Genomic DNA, 22602 nt, shown 5'->3' with positions numbered 1-22602 from the left:
AATCGGTATACCCAGTGGTTTATACTTCAACATGAAAATTTTAGAATTTTATTTGTCTAAAATTCTGAATGTAGGATTTTCTACATTTTTAAAATTAGCTTTACCGTTACTGATGCCTACTCTATATCAAAATTAGTAATCTCTGGGAGCGACATACATCTTGAAACCACTAGAGGCCGCTGTGGGATAGAAAGACAAGTGCGACAACTGTATCTTCTTGACGGCTGATGATGACATGTCAACAACAAACATGGCAGGCAGCAATAACTACTGGGAAGGTAAATAATGGTGCTTTGTGTAATAAAAAAACAAACAAACACACAAACAAACAGCTGCAACCACGTAAGGCTTTTGTTATCCAGGTTATACAAACTCAGCAGTTCAGAAACTTTATTTTATCCGCGGTTAGAAGGTGTTTTTAGCCGGTTTCGAGCTAATCTGTTAGCGTGTTAGCCTTCGTAGTTCAAAAGTCAGTAGTCAGACTTCAGCTTCCTCCTTTAAACCAGCTTACGTGCTACCAGAGTTTGTAAACCTTTGTGTTTCATCCTCCGTTTACTGTTCATAGGCACGTAACGGGAAGATTTCAACCAAACAAGTCTTGCATCGTTAAGTGTAAACAAACAGGAAGTTAATAGTTGTTTACACATATATGGTCATTCATTGCTGACCACCAAATCAGTCACCTCGTTAATCAGATGAAGGCTTTCGTGATGTTATGGTTGCCAGGTATTGAGTTATCTCCTTACATTTGGCTGAAATCAAAAGTGAGCCCAATTTTCTGTTTTGATGATCATAATATTATGAAAAACAACTATTTTTATAATCATAAAAATAGTTTCTACCTGTACTGTGTAGTCTGTGGTTTATCAGCTTTTTGTGGATGTTTGTTGTAAACCAGTGGTTCTCAAACTTTTAAATCCAAGATCAAACTTTGGATCTCTGATACCATCTCAAACAGTAAAAGAGAATCAAAGTTTCTTTTCATTGGATAAAGGTCAGCACACTGTCAGCAGCAACCCATAATAATTCAGTGTAAAGGATGTGCTGTAATGTGTTATTGGTAAATGATAATTAAATTGTGCTATTTAAAATACACTTTACAGAGATTTAGTTCTATTAAATCTAATATGTACCTTAGAAAATAAAACACTAACCCTGCAACAATAATGTGAAATAAATAGTTTAATTTAACATGCTTCTGGTATCTTAAAACACCAGAGTTTCCGAGGCTTTATGCTTAATGCTTTCACCAACCACGTGTAGTCAGTGACCCTTTAAATCCTTCGGCAGATTTAAAGAATTTGTCCAGAATTTAACCAAACTTGAACACAGTGATTATTTAATGGGTGGTCCACAAAATTGTGCTCAAGGCCAAGGTAACGTTTGTCCTTTTACAGACTCTTGTACATTTTCATAATGCATAATGTTGTTCCACACTACTTCCAGTTTCACCAAATTCTCACTCTTGGTGTTGTGAACAATATCCAGTTGTTCACTCAACTTTCTTTCTGTGCTTCACACTTTACAATAACCTGTGAATCATGATGGATCATGACCGAGATGGGCTTCTCCTTCACTGACACTCTGGGTTTACATAAAATGATCTGCCTGGGTCTTTCTATCCTGACTGGACTCCTGTAGATCTTGTGGCATGATATTGAGGGTTGTCTAATTTATTTGTTTTCCATTTTTTCTCCCCCCATCAGATTTGCGTAAACAAGCCAGGCAGCTGGAGAATGAGCTTGACCTCAAGCTAGTCTCCTTCAGTAAGCTTTGCACCAGCTACAGCAGCAGCAGCCCAGACCAGCGGATGAGAGACAGCAGGTTGGCAGCGCTTTCCCCTCTTCACTTTAAACATGTACCCTCTCTCAAACGAAATCTTATTGGATCTTTGTGCTTTCAGAAGCTTTAGAACGTATAATTGTTGACTTATTGAATTTAAATTAAATTTTCTTTTTTACGTTTTTGCTGAATAAATAATTAACCATGAATTGGGTGAGCAATACATTTAGTATTTTTAGGGGGAAAAAACAGTTTTATTTGTTGCCTGTGAATTCCACCGCTCTTTACACTCCACATTTTGTCAAACAATAAATTTGAGCTTGAGCATCCTTTCTATTTCCGTCATCAGGTCTGACTCTCTGGGCTCATCTCACGACAACTCGCTTGTGGCCATGACGACTGAGCTGGACCAGCTCTTAGCCAATGTGAGTTAAATGTGGCACACGGTATGGTCACGTATAGGATGCCTTCAGTAGCAGACAATTGTGTTACTCTATGTTTTTAGAGTCAAACAGACTGTTAGGCCTGAAGCCTATTTGTTAACTAATTTTTTTCGAGTAGTCGAATATTTCAAATTATAATCCTGGGCTGTTTTGAAATCACATTATCTCTTAAAAGGTCGTCTGTGCTTCTGTGGCTACTTGATAAGAATTTAATCCTTTTTTGCAGCTTACAGCAGTCAATGACAAAATGGCAGAATACACTAGCACCCCTGGAGTTTTGTCACACAACGCAGGATTGATGCACACCTTACAGAGGCACAGAGACATTTTACAGGTACATAGACTTCCTTCACTTTGTTGTAGGCTGTGCAATTAATAAAACTTTAATTTCATTTGCAGTTTTGCCGGGCGGCACAGTGGTGTGGTGGTTAGTGCTGGCGCCTCACAGCAAGAAGGTCCTGAGTTCAAAGTTCAGGGACATTATTCTTATAATTACTGTTTCACAATAATCACTTTTAGCCCTCCACACTTTAAATGTTATAATTAATTACAGTTGAACTTTGGGCAAATCCACATTGTAAAACAATTTTTTCATGTCTTTGAGTGATCATATGATTAGTATTTTCCCCTCAGTCAAGGACAAAATCTTTCAGCTATTTATTGGAACATTCTGCACACTTTGAAGATGCATTTATGAAATATGTACTGTATTTTGCACCGATGTTTTCCAATCATGTTGTTTGTTAGTGATATCATGTCACACTGGCTGTAGTTTATCGTGTTTTATTTTGCAGGACTACACTCATGAGTTCCACAAAATCAAAAGCAACTTCTACAGCCTGCGAGAGCGAGAGGACCTTCTGGGCTCAGTTCACAGAGACATCGAGTGAGTTCCCTTCCCTCTCTGATCAATAAAAGACTTCATGTTGTTAGAAAATACAACCGCGAGTGAAGCGTCAGTCACGCAGGCCTCGAGGCTGGTCAGCGAGGCCCTGGTAACCTTGCTAGATAAAACTGTGTATTGCCCAAAAGGTTGGCAAGTGTTTGTCGGCACTCACTTGGTGAAACTGGTAACAAAGAAATATATGGTGCTGCTGTGGTTGGCTGTAGTTTGTAAGAAAAATTCGACTTGCTCGCCAACCCTGTCTTCAAAGTCAAAGTTGTGCCTTTTGAAGTGGGTTGGTTGCAGCAGTAAGGCACAACTTTTATTTTAAGTGCTTCACAATAATAAAAAAAAAAAACAGGTAATATTTAACTTTGAGGAGGTGGAGCCAAAGAATACTGTCAAATTTTTAAGCTAATGGAAATTAATTATTGTAGGTTCTTCTTTTTAGCTCCAAGTACAGCGCAAGTGTTGTGTAAAATTATTTATTGTGGTACTTTGTGAATAAATTTGGTGGCAAATGTAGTTTAGGCTTCTCATTGATATTGATGATAACTCTAATAGTTAATATTAGAAGTTCTCTTATCTTTTTAGGTGTCATTTCTTTTATCTCCCATATGTCCCAAAATGTTACAAAAATGCTTTATTAAATCACTTTCTTACTCTCCTGCTTTACGTATGCAGAGTTTTCCTTTTCCTCCTGAATTCCTTCCATGCCTACTTTTTGTTCTCACCAAATCTAACATTTTAAGCTTTCCTTATTTTTTGTCCCACTTTTCTGCTCTCTTCCCATCCCTCCTCTTCTCGTCCGATGTTATCCCTGACCAGCAGGAGGCAGAGATGTCTATTCAGTGTCTGGTTTCCCCTACCCTTTAATACTCTGCATTCCCGCTATCATATTTCATCCTCTAATAAGAGACACCTCTTATTAGCCATCTTCCCTCCTCTTCTCTGTATCTGTCTATGTCTCTCTCTTTCCTAAGTGCCTTCTACAGTAAATCAAACCACAAGGCTTTCATTGAGCCAGAGCTGAGGGAGAGTGGTTACATCTGGCCTGCCTGATGCAGAGAAATGCTTTTTCACTAGAGGCGAGGAAGAGCAAGACAGTCAGACAGAGGGAATGAGACTTTCTCCTGATTTGACTTTGATTGATTACAAAAATGATGAGAGTGAATTTTAATTATTCCCACTGAGATTAGAGGTGTGGAGGAACAGTGAAAGGAGTGGGCCAACAGAACAGAAAATAGATGATGGCTTAAAAAGATTATTAGTCCAAATAGAAATGGGATGGTGGTGGTGTAAATAAGAGATGGAGGACGGAGCTTTGGGTTAAGTACTTAGAAGCTTTAATGCCGGAAGTACATCAGTATCCCGGCATGTGTTTTTAGGATGGAGGGAAATACCTGCAGCACTGATGACGAATCATATCCTTCTCTTGTCACAGGGAGGTTGACGTATTTCGATGTTAAGTATATTGTCTAAGCATCTGCACACACTCATGTTCCAGCTGTAATAACGTTTTTGGTGCTAATCTGATGCTGGAGTTTACCCTTCTTTAATTTTCTTACTCAGGTCCTACAAAAGCAGCTCAGGGGTGAATAACAGGAGGACAGAGCTCTTCCTGAAGGAGCACGAGCATCTAAGAAAGTAAGACACATCTTTAAGAAAATCAGTTTCACACTTATCACAAGAAGATTGAGAGCTATTTTCCAAAATTCCTCATTGTTTACAACCCCTTTATGTGAGAGTTGAATTCTTTGTGCAAAGTTTATTTTTCCCCCTCTGTGATGTGTCTGCGGTATTTCCACTGATGTAATAAAAAATGACTGCATCAACTCAGACACTTCCTGATTGGAGTTTTCTGTTCAGCTCGGTTGGGTTCTATTTATAAAAAAGAAGCGATGCAGCTATTATTCAGAAGCTCGTCTTGCTTGTGTCAGTGTGTGCTGGCGTGTTCGGAGCTGTGGTGACAAACAGGTTTCATGTTGTGGAAATGCTATCCAAAGGGGAAAAAGAGAACAGGTAGATTATGGTTTGATCTAGGAGTTGAAGCTGTATCGTGTCTTTCATAAATTTGAATGTCAGTGGGCCAGCTTGAATGCTTGTTTATAGACTTGGGACCACATCTGAGAAGGTAGACAAATCATTTGAAAGAGCCCATCGACACAGAGCACTGTCCGTCTGTGTCTTTTAAAAAATGATTTCCATATTGTATATTCAGCACAGGTGCACGATTTGAGCCATGAGCACACTTGTTGCCAAATGCAGTGACCTGATTGGTTTGATCTGTTTATTCAGATCCACAAAATCAGAAAAATTGTGCTTGGTTTGAAAAAATTAATGCCGCAATTTTTTCCAGCGAAAATATGTGGTGAGTGTGAGCGGCTGCATTAAGAACAGGTGCGTGTGAAAGATATTTTAAACCCATCCTGCGTGTAAAGGCCTTAACAGTACTCACGTACGTTAGATTGCAGGTGTTTTTTTTTCTCCTTCCAGTATCTTCTTCACCAGCTGTCGTGTTGCCAGTGCTGGCTGTGTTTTCCCCTTCAGAAGTAAAAAGATAATAAATAGATACAATCACACAACCTACTAATTTTACTGCATAGATTCTAAACTCTGAAGTCTACCCACTCCTGCTAACTTTTCAGCAAAATGACAGAGAAAACAGACCGCTCGCACTGCTAGCATTCCCCCAGGCAGGGCATCCAGCGTTGCTTCCACCCCCCTGTTTTACATTAGTTGCCAGTATTTGACTGGGCTCCCATTCCTCCTTTTAAAATACAGAGAATGACTAAGAATTCAGAAATCACAAAACAGCCCACCTTTAGTGTCTTCTGAACAAAATAACACATTGAGCTGAGGACTCACACTGCCGGTGCTTCCTGAGGCAGTGAATACAAAGTGGCTTCCAGTTGTGGTTTGACCACTTTACTTTGGAACTGGGGGGGGGATAGACCAGACTCTATATCGTATATTGGCTTTATGGGAATGACTGCATTACTGCAGATAATGAAAACATGGTTTAGGTTATTTTAGCAGCGAGAGACACAACTCCCACGCTCCCATCACCGCTGTTCCCTGAAGCAGTGGATCCGCAGTTTGTTCCTCCCCCTGAGTTGCCATTGGACTGAGATCCAATTCCTCCTTTTGAAATACAAAAAATAATAAATAAAAAAGGTAATTATTGTCTGACTCTAGGACAGAGCTGTGCTGCGGTTGCATATCACCTGGTGTAAATGATGGATACGAAATGGCTGAACTTCATGATTAAAATTTCTGTAGAAACATGCGAGTTGTTGAGATTATAATGAAGGTCCAGGCTGATGATTATTCATCTGTGCTCAGATGAGTCAGGTGGTCAACAGTAACTTCTTTTATCCACTCATTTTGGCCTCTCTATATAATTGTTATTAAAAATCTTTTTTAGGGGGTCAGACACCTCCAAGTCACACCACAAACCCTCGATACGTCCCAAATCTGAATTCTCACGTCACTCTGAAACTTTTTTGTTGCAACAATGAACCGAAACTCGTGAGTCAGCATTGTGGTGGCAGAAAACAGCAGAGTTAGTTGTTCAGAATGAATTGGAAACACCAAAAAGGGCTTTCATTTGTTTGTTTTTTTTGTCATTTAATCTTTAAAGTAAATGTGACTAAATCAGAGAGCCTGCACAGCTCACACATTTATTATTCAGTTTCTTGTGCAAGGGAATGCCCCACCTATCAGAGATCTATTTACAAATCCTTACTTTTCATAGATCCTGTATATTTTATGTTTTGTGCAACAGCTTAAACAATTATTGTTTGCATTTAGATATATTAGAAAAATAAACTAGAAGGCTATAATGATCCTAGCTGTGAGTTTAGATCAATATATTGATATTTGATGATGAACACATGCAGTTTTCTGGTTGTTCCAGCAACAATTAAAGGTAAAATAAATGCACAGATATTTCAAAGGGCTGAAAGTGGTCAGACTTGTTTCTCCAGGCAGTTTGGATTAATGTAATATCTGAGTCTGATTAAATTATCGTAAGGTTTCGTAGGTATTTTGTTGTAAATAAAAGTCTTGAACACTTTTTTTTTTTTGCCTGTCCCGTTTGGCTTTTTTGCCATCAGAATTATTGTCTAAAGGTGAAGAAAGATGCCCAACGGATTTACTTTACCAAATGGACCATCCCAGTCTTGCCGTAATGGTCTATTTGATTCACCTTTTATTGTTTATTTTATTTTATTTTCACTTGCTAAATACGGGACAGATTTGACTGGGGAAAAGAAAGAGGGAAAGAAAAACAGCGGGGAAGAGGGACGGGGATAAAGGGCAAAAAACAAAAACCAACAAAATAAGCAGACAAAAAATACATATATCAATCACCTGGATCGCCTGTTGAGAAAGAAAAAAGAGAAAACAAGCAGAAAAAAAAAGAGCAACATAATAAACAACATCACGATGATCTATGGGAATATAACAGTAAATATTAAATATTAAACATTATTGTGCAGCACGTAGGCTCGACAGCGCACAGTGTGCTTTGAGGTAGGAGCCAAAAAGGGTGTAGTTTGTGTGTGTGAGCACCTGTGTGTACACCTGTGAGCGTGAGCGCGCTTGTATTAAAAGGTTTCTTCATGTAATGATCTGCTAGAGGGTGTGGGGAGCCACAGCCCCGTCCTCCAGCACAGACCCTCCCCTAGCCCCGCTGCACGCAGCCATGAGGAAACCGTCACCTAAGAGCCAACAGAGCCCTTAATAGGCCATGACCGCAACCCCGGGTTGAGCCCTCCAAGGAAGATGCTCCTGGGGAATCCCCCGACGCCCCATCGGGGATTAACACTTTTTTTAATGGTGATAATGGTTTTGTTTGAAAAGTCTGGAGAGCCATTAAAGTGTTTAGCTACTTCAGTGAAAAATCCACCGTGTCAGTGTTGAGATATGCACCACAGCTTTGAACTTACCAACTGACGCGGCAGTTTGTCGAGCCGGGAATCCAACATGATTAGTCATCATTTAGGTGCCTTTCATTTTACATTTTCCTTAGTTAAAAATTTATGAGTTTCTTTGAGATTTCATTTTCAGGTATTTTACATGGTTGCTGCTGAATACTTCTTATTAACTTCCCATTTATTTACTTCTTCTTTAATGTGGAAGTATATCAGTTTTGTTTAATATCCATTTAAAAAATTCTTGTTACGTATGTTGTAACTGTTAGATTAATACAACCACAACAAGGTCACACAGGTCTAGAGACCATTCTGCAGCCACCATGCTAATCACTATTCACTGAACATGTTTGCTCGGCGAGTTCAGATAAGGCGACGTCTTCTGTGCAAACTGCAGGTGACTACAGCGGTCCGCTAGCAACCAAAGTATTCACAAGGCCGCCACAAGGAGGCCAGTCATTAGGCTCGTGTGACACTGGGTATCACACTTTTTGGCCTTAATGATGAGAACATGTTATGCCTTTTTTTTTTTTTTTTTTTTTTTAATGAAGCAAAAAGCAGTTTTGTGTTACATGTTGACTTTATTCTGATTTGTATTTATTTGTATTATCTTTTTGTTTTTTTATTTGTTCCTAACAGAGGCAGTGTTTTTTTTTAAGAAAGGTCAGAGCAAGTTAAAAAGAAAAGAGTCTATACCTTTATATAAAGTGTTATATGAACATTTTAAATACTGCGTTGTATTTGATGAGTACTTAAGCTAATGCTAATACAGTTCCCTGAGCCAACAGTAACATTATTGACAGTGCCAGTACTGGACTTGTTGAAATGCCAGAAATGTGCTGAGATGCGCGCTGCCGTGATCACTGAACATGATTCAGAAATAAACCACCCACTTTAAGCACCTTCCCAACCATATGAGGAAAAAATAGCCCACCTGCTGTGACAGTGTGGTTATTTCTTCCTCCAGTGCATCCTTGGTTTGTTTCGGATGAACAAGCGTTGCTGATTTTACCCAGAGAAACATTTTCCTCCTGTATCACCTGTGGAGGAGGAGCAGACATCAGCAAAGACAAACTATTAATACTCTTCAGACAGTTTAGACTCTCAGATTGAAAATTGAGGAGTTAAATTTACCTTTAACAATGAAACACAGTCTCAGCAGCGGTCTCTGCAAGTTGAGGAACTGTTTTTATTGTCAATGTTATGAGATATTGGGCGTGCTGTTATTTAGATAGATGGAGCTTGAAAGAAGAATGCACATAAAATCTGAGGCTCTGTGAGGCTGATCTGAGAAACCACTGTTGCACTTTGACTTCTCGAAGGTGTGAACATGTCAGTGATTGATGAGGAGATTCTTGTTTGGGATTCGGTGGGGTAAATGCATTATATGAACAAATGTTCAATACTGAATGTAAGAAATGAGGTTAAAATGTGCGGCATCGTCTCAGTATTGAGTAGGGATGGGTATCGTTTAGGTTTTATCCGATACCGGTGCCAAACCGGTACTTTTGAAACGGTGCCGGTGCTTAAACGGTGCTCAAACCGGTGCTTAAAGAATGGAGAACACAAAATTGGTCCAAAAACCTCTCATGTTCAGCTGTTTTTTTGTAAAAAGATAACAATGTTAGCCTTTTCTGCAGCTATGGGGCATATATGGTATCACTCTTGGCTGGAAGCAGTGCTTAAACAATGGAAAAAACACAAATTTTGTCCAAAAACCTCTCATGTTTAACTGTTTTCCACTTTTTCTTTGGTCATTTTAGCCTTTTTGGCCAGCGTGAAGGGAGTATCTGCCATCAAACAAGAAGACAGCCGCATGTAGCTATGATGATGTTTGCTAGTTCACCTTACATGCATTAATGTAATAACGTGGTTAGCCTACTCAACGTAAATTACACACGAACAACATTAAGCTACTCACGCAGAGAAGAACGGCTGCTGCTGCCATCATCATCCATCATCATTTCTGCTACACTGGCAGGGCTAGGGGCCAGGACTCTCCTCTTCGGGTTTTTGGGGGATGTTGCTCCAGGTCCGATAACAGGCAACCCACCCGCAGTAGATGTGCACGGAGTGAGGTCTCGCAGCAAGCTATCAAATACGGCGCATTTCTCGGCTTTAAAAAAAAACGCTATGCGTCGCCAGGTGTTTCATCGGATTTGAGTTGTTACCTCCTTTGACAGTATCACAGTATCACCTTAAAGCACTTGTTGCAGGCTGCTGAGTTTGCATATTTTGCTGTGAAGTACAGCCAGACTTTTGACCGCTTCTCATTGGGCATTTTTAATCTGTTGCTCTGCTCTAAAAGAACGTACGTACCTGGACCCGCCTACTATCCTCAGAAACGTAAAATGATTGGCTAGAATCTAAAGTGTATCACATCTCAGGAAAAAAAAGCACCGAAATAAAGCACCGAAATGTGCGCTGCTTTTCGGTCTGGTTACTACCGTTTATGTCAGAACCGGTGATACCAGTACCCATCCCTAGTATTGAGGGCTGCTAAAAGGATTCGATTTAGCTATTAGCTGATCGACAGACAACACTTTGCTAGTGCTCAGTTTATAAAAGTTTTGGACTGCTGGTGTTTTTCTTCTTATTATTTTATTATATTTTATTCTTTAGTAGTTATTTAAATTGATCAAGTGTTTGTGCAGATCTAATATTTAGGGGAAGACTATTCCAATGTCTGGGACCAGCCACAGAGAAGGCTCTACCACGAGATTTGAGATAAGTCTGTGGGATGGACAGTATTAATTTTGAGCTAGACCTCATGGTTTTTCCTGGAGCATAAACAGAAAGGAGCTCAGAGAGGTAAGAAGGGGCTCGGGCGTTAAGCAACTTAAAAACAAAAAGTCAAAGTTTAAACTGGATCCTGCAGGAGACAGGAAGCCAGTGTAGAGAAGCTAAAACTGGGGTTATATACTCTCCCCGTTTGGTACCAGTTAGCAGGCGAGCAGCTGCATTTTGGACCATCTGAAGACGATGAATGGAGGCCTGGTCGAGACCAAAATACAGTGAATTGCAGTAGTCCAATCTGCAAGTAAGGAGAAGGTGAATAACATGTTCAAAGACGTTAGCCGGAAGGTATGGCTTTACCTTGGCTAGCTGTCTTAACTGAAAGAAGCAGGACTGGACTACTGCCCTCACCTGCTTATTCAATTTAAAAGAACCATCAAGGTAGACACCGAGGTTTTTTACATGTGTTTTACAGTAGGAAGAAAGGGGGCCCAGAGTACTATCGATGTGATTATTGACAAAGTTGCCTCAAAGTAGAGCCGTTACTTCCTTACATCAAAAGGGCCGACGAGGTGGTTTGGTCATGTCCCACCGGGAGGAAGTCCTAGAGCGGATTCAGGCATGCTAGGCAAATTGCATTTCTCAGCTGGACCCAGATCTGGACCTGAATGAGGGATGTGGTTGGTTAACTGGTTCATTTGCTGGTTGGCTTGTTGACACATTTAGGTTTGAATGGTTCCTCTCATTTCATTTTCACAAGAATCTTTTGGGTGTGTTTGTTAAATAAGCAAATGTCCAATGGTGGGGAGTTGATCCGCGTTATTGCCTCTGCTCTGTTTTCAACAAAGATGCCAACTAAACCAAATTTTTAAAAAAGACTCAGTGGTTCTAACTTTATACGTGTGACTAGTGGTCAGATATGCAGAAATGGAAAACCATTGGAAACCATGTCTGTCTGCATATTGTAGCTGTATTCATATTTATGTACATTGAACACAGGCAGATTTTTAATTTTAAGTTATAATGTTATGCTATATCATAAGTAAAGAATAGGAAAATAAGCAAAGAAAGAAAAGTAGGGTCTGCTAAACATGAAGCTGCCTCGCCTCTGACTCTGCCGGCTAATAAAGGATCGTCTGAAAAAGCAGAGGACGGCAGCAGATAGATGGTGGGAGCGGTGGACGAATAGATGGAGGAAGTATAAAGCACAGTATTGATTTTTGGTCTCTAGTGAAGTCCGACAGGATGCACGCAGCTGCCTTTATATGCTCCGCTCAGCCCCAGACTTTTTCTGCCCATCACTTATCTTAGCAGATAATGCAAGCCCTTCTCTGTGTGTATGTGCACTGTTGACCCTCTGTATGTTTTCCTTACGTGCGCCTCGAGAAAATCAGGGATCAGAGCTAAACATTAAATATCCATATGTTCAGAGCTGAAATGTTATACACATTAATGGACTTTCCCCAAAATCGCTCATTAACAGCACTTTCTCCTCCCTCGCAGGAATCAGATGAAGTGCTTCTCTTATGATAACAGACCGATCGGGCTGTGTGGGTTCATGGCACAGGCTTCCTCTGAGTCTTGTTGTATAATTCCATAACTTCATATAGAGAACATTTGAAATGATCTCATAAGGTTATTTTAGGAAGTTTTAATCTTTAACTTTACTGAAGATGGTTGACTTACTTTTATCCTTTTTCTTGTTTTTTGTCCTATGTTCACAGCTCAGACAGCCGTATTGACAACGCAATAAGGTCAGTTCTATTAATGCTTCATTTGCTTTCCTCCTCCCTTGCTTTGTTCTTACTCAACACGTGCCCATCATAAGCAAATGCAGCACATTTCAGTCTATTAAAACAGATTACTGTAGCTCCCTACTTTTAGCTCATTAGCTGAAACAAGCTTAATGTGATTCTGCGAAGACAGCTACTGTGTGTGCTTCTTTTTGTGCCGCCGCCAGTCCCTAATGGTTTGTCTCCCTGCAGTATCGCCATGACTACCAAAGAGAACATCACATTTCAGCGTGGGATGTTGAAGTCCATTCAAACCAGGGTCACAACTTTGGCCAGTATCCTTTTATCATTGATATCACTTCTCTTCTTTTTCTCCAGACTCGACTTTCTTTCCTATTTTCTGTGTTAAAATAAAAATGCCAGTTCTCCTCGTTGCACAGGAAAATAGAAAACTGCTTGTGAAGACAGGCAACGCCTGTGCAACCACTCTCAGTCAGCTGCGGTCTTCAAAGCAAGTTAGGGGCGATAAGACAGAGTCAGTCTGCTATGAGTTTGCGATCGAATGGAGTCAACTTGGAAGTTACGTGCAATCTGTGATAATATGGCGAAATGTGTAAGTGTGATAAATAGGTCAAAACCACAAGTGTGGAATTGTCTGGAGGAATTACATTGCATGAACGGCCTGTTTAAGGTCATGCCAAAGCATTGCCATCACATTTAAGCCCAGACTTTGATTGGACCAATTCAAAACCTTCATTTTGTTTTTCATACAGGGCCAGTGTGAAATGACATTGTCATTTAAAGGAAAGGTTATTTATGAGATCAAGGAGGTGGCAAATACTTTTTCACAGCACTGTACAGTCATGGAAAAAGGTTTTGAGAATGACACAAATATTGGTTTTCATAAAGTTTGCTGCTTCAGTGTTTTTAGATCTTTTTGTCAGTTGTTTCTGAATCATCGTTAGAGGCCCTTGCTGGACTTTCTTGAGCACAACAATTTGAACTTCTTTGAAATTCTTGATGATCCGATAAACAGTTGACTTAGGTGCAATCTTAGCAGCAACAATATCCTTGCCTGTGAAGCCCTTTTTATGCAACATAATAATAATAATAATAATGGATTGCATTTATATAGCGCTTTTCGAGAACCTCAAAGCGCTGTACAATTCCACTATTCATTCACTCTCACATTCACACACTGGTGGAGGCAAGCTACAGTTGTAGCCACAGCTGCCCTGGGGCAGACTGACAGAAGCGAGGCTGCCATATCGCACCATCGGCCCCTCTGGCCATCACCAGTAGGCGGTAGGTGAAGTGTCTTGCCCAAGGACACAACGACCGAGACTGTCCGAGCCGGGGCTCGAACCGGTTACAAGACGAACTGCCAACTCTTTGAGCCACGATCGCACACAATGCTGGCTGCACATGTTTTCTTGCAGGTTACCATGGTTAACAGGAAGAACAACGATTTCAAGCATCGCCATCATTTTAACAACTCCAGTCTGCTATTCTAACTCAATCATCATAACATAATGATCTCCAGCCTTGTGCTCGTCAACATTCTCACCTGTGTTAACAAGAAGAAGGACTTTGCAGTTCATCTGATCACTCTTCATAAAATTCTGGAGTATATGCAAACTGCCTTCATAAAAGCTGAAGCAGCAAACTTTCTGAAAACCAATATTTGTATCATTCTCAAAACTTTTGGCCACGACTGTATTTATAAATGTTTGCTAGTCTGTCTGGGTGTGAATGAAGAAAGACGACCAATGCGACTGTCTTCCAATCAAAAAAGGTTGCTCACAGGTTGACAAAGGAACACCCCCCACATCTGGGTGAACACTTGGTCACCATAGCTACCAGGGAACCACTTTTTTCTTTCCTTTCCTTGTCACGAGGATGTTTCTGTCTTATTTTTACTTTGTGTGACTGAGCCATAAGCACTTAGATAGTTAAAATAATAAATGCATAGCTAGATTGCACTAATAAATAAAAAAAAGTACAGACCTAAGATGAACACTGACCATTGAACTGAATGAAAAAATATTTAGAAAATATGAATTTTTTGCTATTAAGTCTTAAATGACCCTAATTTTAAAGTCTCGAGTCCATCTGACAGGCCTGTGGGTTAATATAAGATGGAAAGGTTTGGATCCACTGAACCACGCCGCTGGATTGCATTTTTGTTTCGGAGCCTTGCTGATGTTTTTTCCTGCTACTCTCTGTCTCTTATTTACTTACTGCAAGGAAGGGAAACCCAGCTTGGGTCTTAATTATTTTCCTTCACCCTGCTACCCCGCCTCTCAGATCGCTTCCCTGCCATCAACAGTCTCATCCAGAAAATCAATTTGCGCAAGAGGCGGGACTCTATAATTCTGGGTGTGGTTATTGGTCTCTGCACCATACTCTTGTTGCTCTACACTTTCCAATGAATCGCCATCAACTGACAAAATATACGCACTGTAACTCTAACCAAGTGTATACAAGGTGGTTTTTATTCTCTCTATGGCACAAAAATATAACTGACACCAAATATTGAAAATAAGATGTAATTTCTCAGATTGGAGAGTTTATTTATTTTCTGGGGATTTGTATATTGCTGCTTGTATCCTGTTGCTATTTTAACTCCTTATAAATTCACATGATAACCTTTCATTGGAATTGTGTATTGTATTGACTTATTTTGTTAAATAAAAGTGACAAACTCACTTCCAGGTTGGTCATGCTCATTCAGCTTTATTTCAGACATGCAGAACTATGGCACAGTAAACCAGTCATACAGTATAAATGTATAAACATGAACATCAGAGTGCCAAGATCGGTGCATACAAGGGGGGCAACTGCCCCGTTCATATCTTGCAGTATATTGTAAACATAATGAGGTTCAGTAGAGTCCAAACAGGAGTCATTTCAGTTATGACAGCACGCAAAGCAAGATATCACACTATGACTGCAGAAAGGCATTGTTGTGATACATAGACATGTGCCTAAAATTCATGTAAACAATGTACGAAAACAGCTTATACGTCTTCCTACAGCCACAAAACTCTCGCATCAAACGGGAGAAAAAGTTCATGTTTTGTTAATATTTAGTTTTGAGAAACAGGGCAGGCAGTGACGACATCATGGACTAGAAGTGCACTGATGCCTTTTTTTCTGATCTTGTGTATTTGTTGTTGTGTTTAGTGAACCCATATGTGTTTTTTTCTTTTTTTTAATTTATTTGCAAATTGTAGTTTTATCCAGCTGTCTGCATAAGGCAGGAGTGCACCACTAGTTTAGACTATGAGAATATAGTTACTGACAGCCTGACACAATAGTGCAGTCTTTATCTTTCTTCCTCAGATCCTGAGTTTCTGACGTGATTGGGCATGAGTGTAGCCAGAAAAATAGAAATGTCCTGCCCTTCTTTCTTTTTTCTTTCTGTTTTTTTTATAGGTCCGTAGCAGAAAACAAAACAAACAAAAACAAAACATTAAGTCGTACTTGAGAGTCTCTTCGTCTTGTTTGTGCTTTTTCATCGTCAAATTGACATCCTTCCTCGTGTGAAAATTTGAGATGACGTAAAAGAAGACTCCTTTCATCCCACTTTTCATTGCTGCATCTCTGAGAGCAAAACAGACAGAGGAAAAAGTTGATATACACAGAGTTACACTGAGATTTCTGTGTGTTTGTTCCATTTCTTCCTCGCATACCTATTGTAACCGCTACGAAGATGATCACAGCCACACCCAGCACCATTGCCAGGGCGCTGAGTAACATAGATAGACGCCCATACTTTCTCGCTCCCTCAGCATCCCCTGTCTGGAGAACAGTCCTCGACTAACGGGAAATGGAAGGAGATAAAATATAAATTATTTAAAAGCAACACAGTTGCAAAACAGTAGCAAAACACCTGGATTTACAGTGTGATTTAAAGCCCGGAGAAAATGTCTATGGATAAAGTAAAAGCTAAATAACTGCGCGGCACTCACCACATTTGCATACCACAAGGCACAAATATTGAGCGGCCAGCCGGGACAGAAACAGGACAGCACGGCGAGCCAGAGGTAACTCGGGGGGTCGGTGCCCGGTGGCACCTGAGAGGGCAGCTGTCCCAGGAAAAGCCGGGACGAGGATCTGGGTGGGGCCAGTTGCCCAACGGAGCCCGATTTAAGAGGTGATCTGTGTCCGTTCTGGTCCGCATCCAGGGAGCGGACACTCCCTCTGATGTTCAGGGAGAAAGAGTCAGATGGTTTGATGTTGCTCTGCCCGGTGGGCTCGGTGGTTGCTGTGCTCAGTAGCTTCTCCGTGTCCTGGAAGCCGGTGGGTATAGAAACTTCCCTCTCGCCAAGGGCGCTTTTCCCAAAGGCAGCATCAGTGTTAATAGCCATCACTGAAAGATAAGAAATATCTCCAAGTCGGATTCTCTGTCTGGCCGAGCCGCTTTCCTGTGGATGGAGACGCTGAAGAGTTCTTCCTTCAGATCTTGTCCATTGGGGGTCATCAGATTAAATATTACAAATTCAGCTAGCGTAAAGGCAACCTATTTAATTAAGCAGTCCAACTCCATCAAAATTTCTTATTGATGAGCAAGATGTTATTGATGTCTGAGCTTCTCTCGCGTTTAGTTGGCGGTGAGCATCTGGACGCACGCCTTGTCTCTTACCCCCACCCCCCTGTATTATGTAGTGAGGTATTACCGCATCCCCTACTTTTCTACAGCACATCCCTAATGCCGAAGCCTACTTATGCACCAGGCGATGCGTGTGACAATGCAGAAACAACAGCTAAACCCGTTTTAAGTGAACGCGCGCGGTGCGTAAAAGCTTTCCATCTTTCCATGTGCGCATGGGGGCAGCAGTTGGATCAGCATATCGAACACTATGGAGGGTGTGTGGGGGAGAGAGATGAGTGGAGCTGGAGCAGGCTCAGACTCTGGTTGTATTCTGCCATATTAGAGCCTGTAACGGCATCCCTACAAAGAGCTCCCCAAATTTAACATCTGATCAGTCAAGAATCAGTTGAAGTGTTTTTAAATAAAATTAGCAATACTCGAAGTGCTAGTGCTTTCATGTCTTATCTTATACTTTTATTTTTTATGTTCTGTGTTAAGCACATTGAGTTTACATATAATGAAATGTTCTATATGTGCAATATATATGTGTGTGTGTGTGTGTGTGTGTGTGTGTGTGTGTGTGTGTGTGTGTGTGTGTGTGTGTGTCATTGCCATAGAAGCACAAGCAGTTCACTTATTATGGATGCTAAGCTATTAATGGGTAGGACGTCCATTTGCTGTCCAGACAGCCTCAGATCTGGGTGGCATGGATTCCACAGGATGTTGGAGATGTGCTTTTGTGATTGTGCTTCATCAGAAATGATAACAATATGCAGATTCTTCATCTGAACATTGCTCCTTCAAGTCTATTGTTGCACTGCATCACGTCCCAAAGGTTTTCTACTGGACTCACAGCTGGTAATTGGAGAATCCACTGAACTCATTGTCGTGTTGACGAAACCACTGCAGATGACTTTTGTTTCACTCAACAGTGCAGCATCATGCCGAAAGTATCCCTTTAGCTTCCATTAAGGGATGTAAATGGTCTGCAGCAATACTCATAGGCTTTTTATTTCAAGCCATAATTATTACGGAGGCACAGAGTGTGCCAGGAAAGAAGCCCGGACTGTTGACATGAGGCACGTTGACTTCATGGATTCATGTTGTTGGCAATCTGAGCTTATCCTGAAGTGCAATGTTTTGCCAGCCTTCACCTGTGCGGTCGACCCACTGCACCCTCAGATTTCGGTTGTTGGTTCACAGAAATGGAACCTGATGTGAACCTTTCCTGCTGTTAGCCCATTTGCTGCTAGACACATATATGCTGTGAGCCAGAGATGGTTTCTGGGCAGCTCCCCACAGTAGTAAATATTAGATGTCTGAGTTATTGTGGCTTTTCAGTCAGCTCCATTAAGTCTGGATATTCCCCTGATCCAGACTTGATGGGCATGAAAATGAGAAATACTTAAATCAGATTGGTGCTAATAATCCTGTCTCCATGCTAAGCTTCTGACCTATAGCTGCAGGATTCTGTGCCACATGATTGGCTGGTTGGACAGGAGATGATGTACAGGTGTTTTTATCAGGGTACTTGAGTATATGTACTCATTACTGAAACTGAAAATGTTACTTGTCATAAAAAGTATGCCAGTGCAATAAATGAAAATTGGTGTAGGGTCCAAACATAACACAAAGTGTTGACTTTAACCTTAATTTAAGGGGTCTAACACAGATTATATTATGAATGTGCATGTATGATTACATTATTTTTGAATTCAGATTGTATTCATTTCACAGTACACACAGTAAGAATATCATGTAATAATCATGACATACTGCATGTTTTATAGAATATACTTTGTAAAGAAATTCTAAAGAGCCCTCTGAAAACAGTGTAAAAAATAGAGTAATGTTCCTTGAAGGTGTACTTAACCATAGTATGTAGTCATTTCTCTTCATATGATACAAATTTTCATCAAAATTTCATTATCTTAGATTAATCACCCAAAAGTTAATTCCACTTTAATCACCTATAATATAACATGTATTTGCACATGGATGCATCTCCATTAATAATCCACTGTTGTAGTGTTGTTGAAATATGAAAAAGAAATATGTCATTGTGTTTGATGACTTCTTTACTTTTTCACACCTTTCTGAGATTTCCTTACATCATATCTTAATGCTGTTTTAAAGTTCCATACCTTGTGCAAAAACATAAATCTGTATAATGAGCAAACAGATTTGACTGGATCAGCTCATGGCAGATAACCTAACAATGGTGTCAAAAAATATGATATAAATGACTATCCCCCGGGTCGTCTTCTGTCACACCAACCCTCTGATTTCCACCTGTCTCCCTCTCATTCACACACATGTGTCTTGCTTCTACTAACTTTTATTCATCTTTTCTCCAGACCATACCTCCACGTCTCCAGGCCTTTCTTCCACAAAGACTTCCATCACCGCTGCAAACAAAAAGAGACTCAGAGCCGATGTCTGATATAATTCCATCCCCACCCTGAACCCATCTGTCACTCCTACTGCTTACCTCACCTCTGACTCGCTGTTCTCATACATGTCCTGCACCACCGCCAGGGTGACCAAGAAATAAATGTGTAGCTAATACTGTGTTTTTTGACAGCTAGTCTTTCCAAGCTTTTTAGATTAACATATTGAGCGTGTTACTGGTTTGTCATTTAGCATGTACAGGCTAAATATATTTCCAGCACCTTTGCTAAGTATATGCAATAAGGATAGTAGGAAGTTCAAATTTGTTATTATGGTCTCATGCGATAATCTTAACATACTCCTGTTTTTATTTCATTTCGCCATGGTTTCCGCAGGCTTTAGGTTTCAGTTTGGACGTACCCATAGATTTGCAGACTTTTTTGAGCCACATTTGACAATGTAATCAATTTTTATCCAATTATGACGCACACACTTCACAGCGCACCCCCACCCCCCTTTGCAAATCTGAAAAATAACAAATAAAAACTAATAAAACTTAAAAGAAATAGCAATTAAAAAACACAAAATTCCTGTTTCTCGGAGTATAGAGCCGCCTGATTTTTGGACAACATAACTCTTCCAAAATTATTAGACACTCAAGCAATGGCACTGGATTCACCACTGACACCAGGTGAACTCCAGGAAGCCCTGATAAGTATGCCCAATAATAAGGCTCCAGGTCCAGACGGCTTTCCTGCAGAATTCTACAAAGAATTCTGGTCGATTCTAGCACCAGTTTTCTACAGAACGTTGTTGGAAATCAAAGAAAAGGGCAGACTTCCATCAAATATGAATTCTGCAAACATTAATCTCCTGCTAAAACCAGGCAAAGACCCCGTATATCCCTCAAGCTATTGTCCAATATCCCTTATAAATGTAGACCTTAAAATAATCTGCAAAGCTCTCTCAAAGAGACTGGAGAAAATAACCCCCCTCTTAATTCATCCTGACCAAACTGGTTTCATAAAAGGTAGGCACTCATCAACAAATACACGTAGATTACTTAATTTGATAGACTACTCATACAGTAAAAACCTAGAAACTACAATATTCTCTTTAGACGCAGAAAAAGCATTTGACAGAGTTAACTGGAAATTTCTATTTGCAACTTTACACAAATTTGGTTTTGGATCCTCTTTCATAAACTGGTTAAAAATATTATATAATTCCCCAACAGCTTGTGTCAGAACAAATGACCAAACATCCTCCAGCTTCTGTCTCTTGAGGGGCACCAGGCAGGGATGCCCACTCTCCCCTTCACTGTTTGCAATTTTTATTGAACCACTAGCAGCAGCAATTAGACAGAATTCAGTAATTAAGGGCATAAAATGCAAGAACGTGGAACATAAAATCAGCCTTTATGCGGATGATGTGTTACTCTTTCTCCAAAATTCACAAACCAATATCACTGGGGTGATTGAATTGATAAACTCTTTTGCAAGAATATCAGATTACTCTATTAACTGGTCAAAATCTACAGTCCTACCGATTAATTGCTCCCTCCATAATTCCTCTTCTACACCACTGCAATCGGGAAATATAAAATATTTAGGTATTAATGTTTCTCCCAAGCTTGCAGATCTAACTAAATTAAACCATATCCCACTTTTAAAGAAGGTAGAAGGTGATCTGGCTAGGTGGAAATGTCTACCCATATCACTCATGGGAAGGGTTGCCGCTATAAAAATGATGGTCTTACCAAAAATAAATTATTTATTCTCAATGATCCCAACTAAACCGCCACAAGATTGGTTCAGATCTCTAGATTAATGTATGTCCAAATTCCTTTGGAAAAATAAACCCCCACGTATAAGCTTAAAAACACTACAAAAGACCAAGGATAAAGGAGGATTAGAACTACCTAACTTTCAGCACTACTTCTTAGCCAACAGGCTTCAGTTTATCTCAGGATGGCTAAAACATACCCTCTTAGATGAACCTTGGCTAGATGTAGAACAGGCACTTTGCAATAATCTAGAGATTTCAGATCTACCATTTATCAGCTCAAACATCCAACGACATGAATGCTTTAAAAGCATCAACATCAGCTCTTCTCTGACAGCATGGTGGGAGTTTCTAAAATTGACGGAGTCTTCATTAATCCCATGCAAACGTACACCTATCTGGAACAACCCGGACATGTTACAAAACAATAATATGATAAACTTTTCAGATTGGAGTGGTAAAGGAATCAAATATTTAGAACATATACTAGAAGGAACAGAATTTATTTCATTTGACGGACTAGTTACACAATATGGGATCAACAAGAAAAGATTTTTAGAATATCAACAAATTAAATCCATAGTAAAAAAGAAATTTAAACCGGGTCAAGTTGAACTACAAACACCACCAAGTGTGGTTCAATTTCTTACTCTTAAAACCCCCAAATTACTATCCAAAATATACAGAATGTTTTCTAAAACAGATGAATCAATATCACTTCCTATTGCAAAATGGGAAACGGATTTATCAGTTAACTTAGACCTAAACTTCTGGTCTCAGACTTGCTTAAAAACCTTTCATCTAATCAGAAATCCCAGTCTTCAATTAATTCAATACAAAATATTACATAGAGTGCACTATACAGGTCATCGGATGTTCAAGATGGGCTTTACGTCTACCAACAACTGCTCACACTGCCAAACCAATTCACCGGACAATTATATCCACTGTAGCCGTCGCATTGAAATGTAATTATTATGTGATTGCAATGTTCAAAATTTGGTGTTTAATCTGGATTCATGTTGTGTTGTCGCCACCTACTGGTGGGCCTGAGTGTGGCGCTCTGTGGTGCGCATGCTTTGGGGTGATGCTCAATTAAGCGCACATGTCACCAGAGACTGAAGGCTCGAGCCAGAAAGAGAATGCTGGCTTGTGTAAAAGGTGGAAATATAGAAGATATGGACTACAATTGCTCATGAATGTTCAGTAGAAAGGCGCACACGGTATGTTGGTGCATTTACTTTGTGTGTATGTTTTATTTCAGTTGTAATTTTTGTTCTGCTGATGTAATATCCGTATTTTCATTGATCATTTC

At 40.0% G+C, this 22602-nt stretch overlaps 2 protein-coding genes across 2 annotated transcripts; one reads left to right on the top strand and one right to left on the bottom strand.

Annotated features, from left to right (window-relative positions):
• The first annotated feature begins 197 nt into the window (after positions 1 to 197).
• On the top strand, positions 198 to 15226 carry LOC146379324 (Golgi SNAP receptor complex member 1-like). The gene is made up of 9 exons (XM_084940528.1): positions 198 to 278; positions 1707 to 1824; positions 2132 to 2207; positions 2452 to 2559; positions 3020 to 3111; positions 4681 to 4755; positions 12506 to 12535; positions 12767 to 12849; positions 14822 to 15226. The coding sequence occupies exons 1-9, from the start codon at positions 236 to 238 to the stop codon at positions 14944 to 14946; spliced, it is 750 nt and encodes a 249-aa protein (XP_084796654.1). The 5' UTR covers positions 198 to 235; the 3' UTR covers positions 14947 to 15226.
• On the bottom strand, positions 15224 to 17388 carry trarg1b (trafficking regulator of GLUT4 (SLC2A4) 1b). Its single transcript, XM_084940529.1, has 3 exons — positions 16489 to 17388; positions 16210 to 16336; positions 15224 to 16120 (listed from the first exon to the last, which is right to left on the bottom strand). The coding sequence occupies exons 1-3, from the start codon at positions 16885 to 16887 to the stop codon at positions 16107 to 16109; spliced, it is 540 nt and encodes a 179-aa protein (XP_084796655.1). The 5' UTR covers positions 16888 to 17388; the 3' UTR covers positions 15224 to 16106.
• Positions 17389 to 22602: the final 5214 nt, after the last annotated feature.

This window comes from Perissodus microlepis, chromosome 10, assembly GCF_051167445.1.
Source record: "Perissodus microlepis isolate ML-2025 ecotype Zambia chromosome 10, ASM5116744v1, whole genome shotgun sequence".
In the NCBI taxonomy this organism is placed as follows: Eukaryota; Metazoa; Chordata; class Actinopteri; order Cichliformes; family Cichlidae; genus Perissodus; species Perissodus microlepis.
The sequence above is the reverse complement of the archived record's forward strand: the minus strand, read 5'-3'. Positions and strand labels throughout refer to the sequence as shown.

Excerpts from the sequence above, each read along its gene's own strand:
- LOC146379324 (XM_084940528.1), top strand. The coding sequence starts at position 236 with ATGTCAACAACAAACATGGCAGGCAGCAATAACTACTGGGAAG. Across the intron at positions 2,560-3,019 it reads GGCACAGAGACATTTTACAG|GACTACACTCATGAGTTCCA; the intron begins GTACATAGACTT and ends TTTATTTTGCAG. Across the intron at positions 3,112-4,680 it reads TCAGTTCACAGAGACATCGA|GTCCTACAAAAGCAGCTCAG; the intron begins GTGAGTTCCCTT and ends TTTCTTACTCAG.
- trarg1b (XM_084940529.1), bottom strand. The coding sequence starts at position 16,887 with ATGGCTATTAACACTGATGCTGCCTTTGGGAAAAGCGCCCTTGGCGAG. Across the intron at positions 16,337-16,488 it reads CCTTGTGGTATGCAAATGTG|TCGAGGACTGTTCTCCAGAC; the intron begins GTGAGTGCCGCG and ends ATTTCCCGTTAG.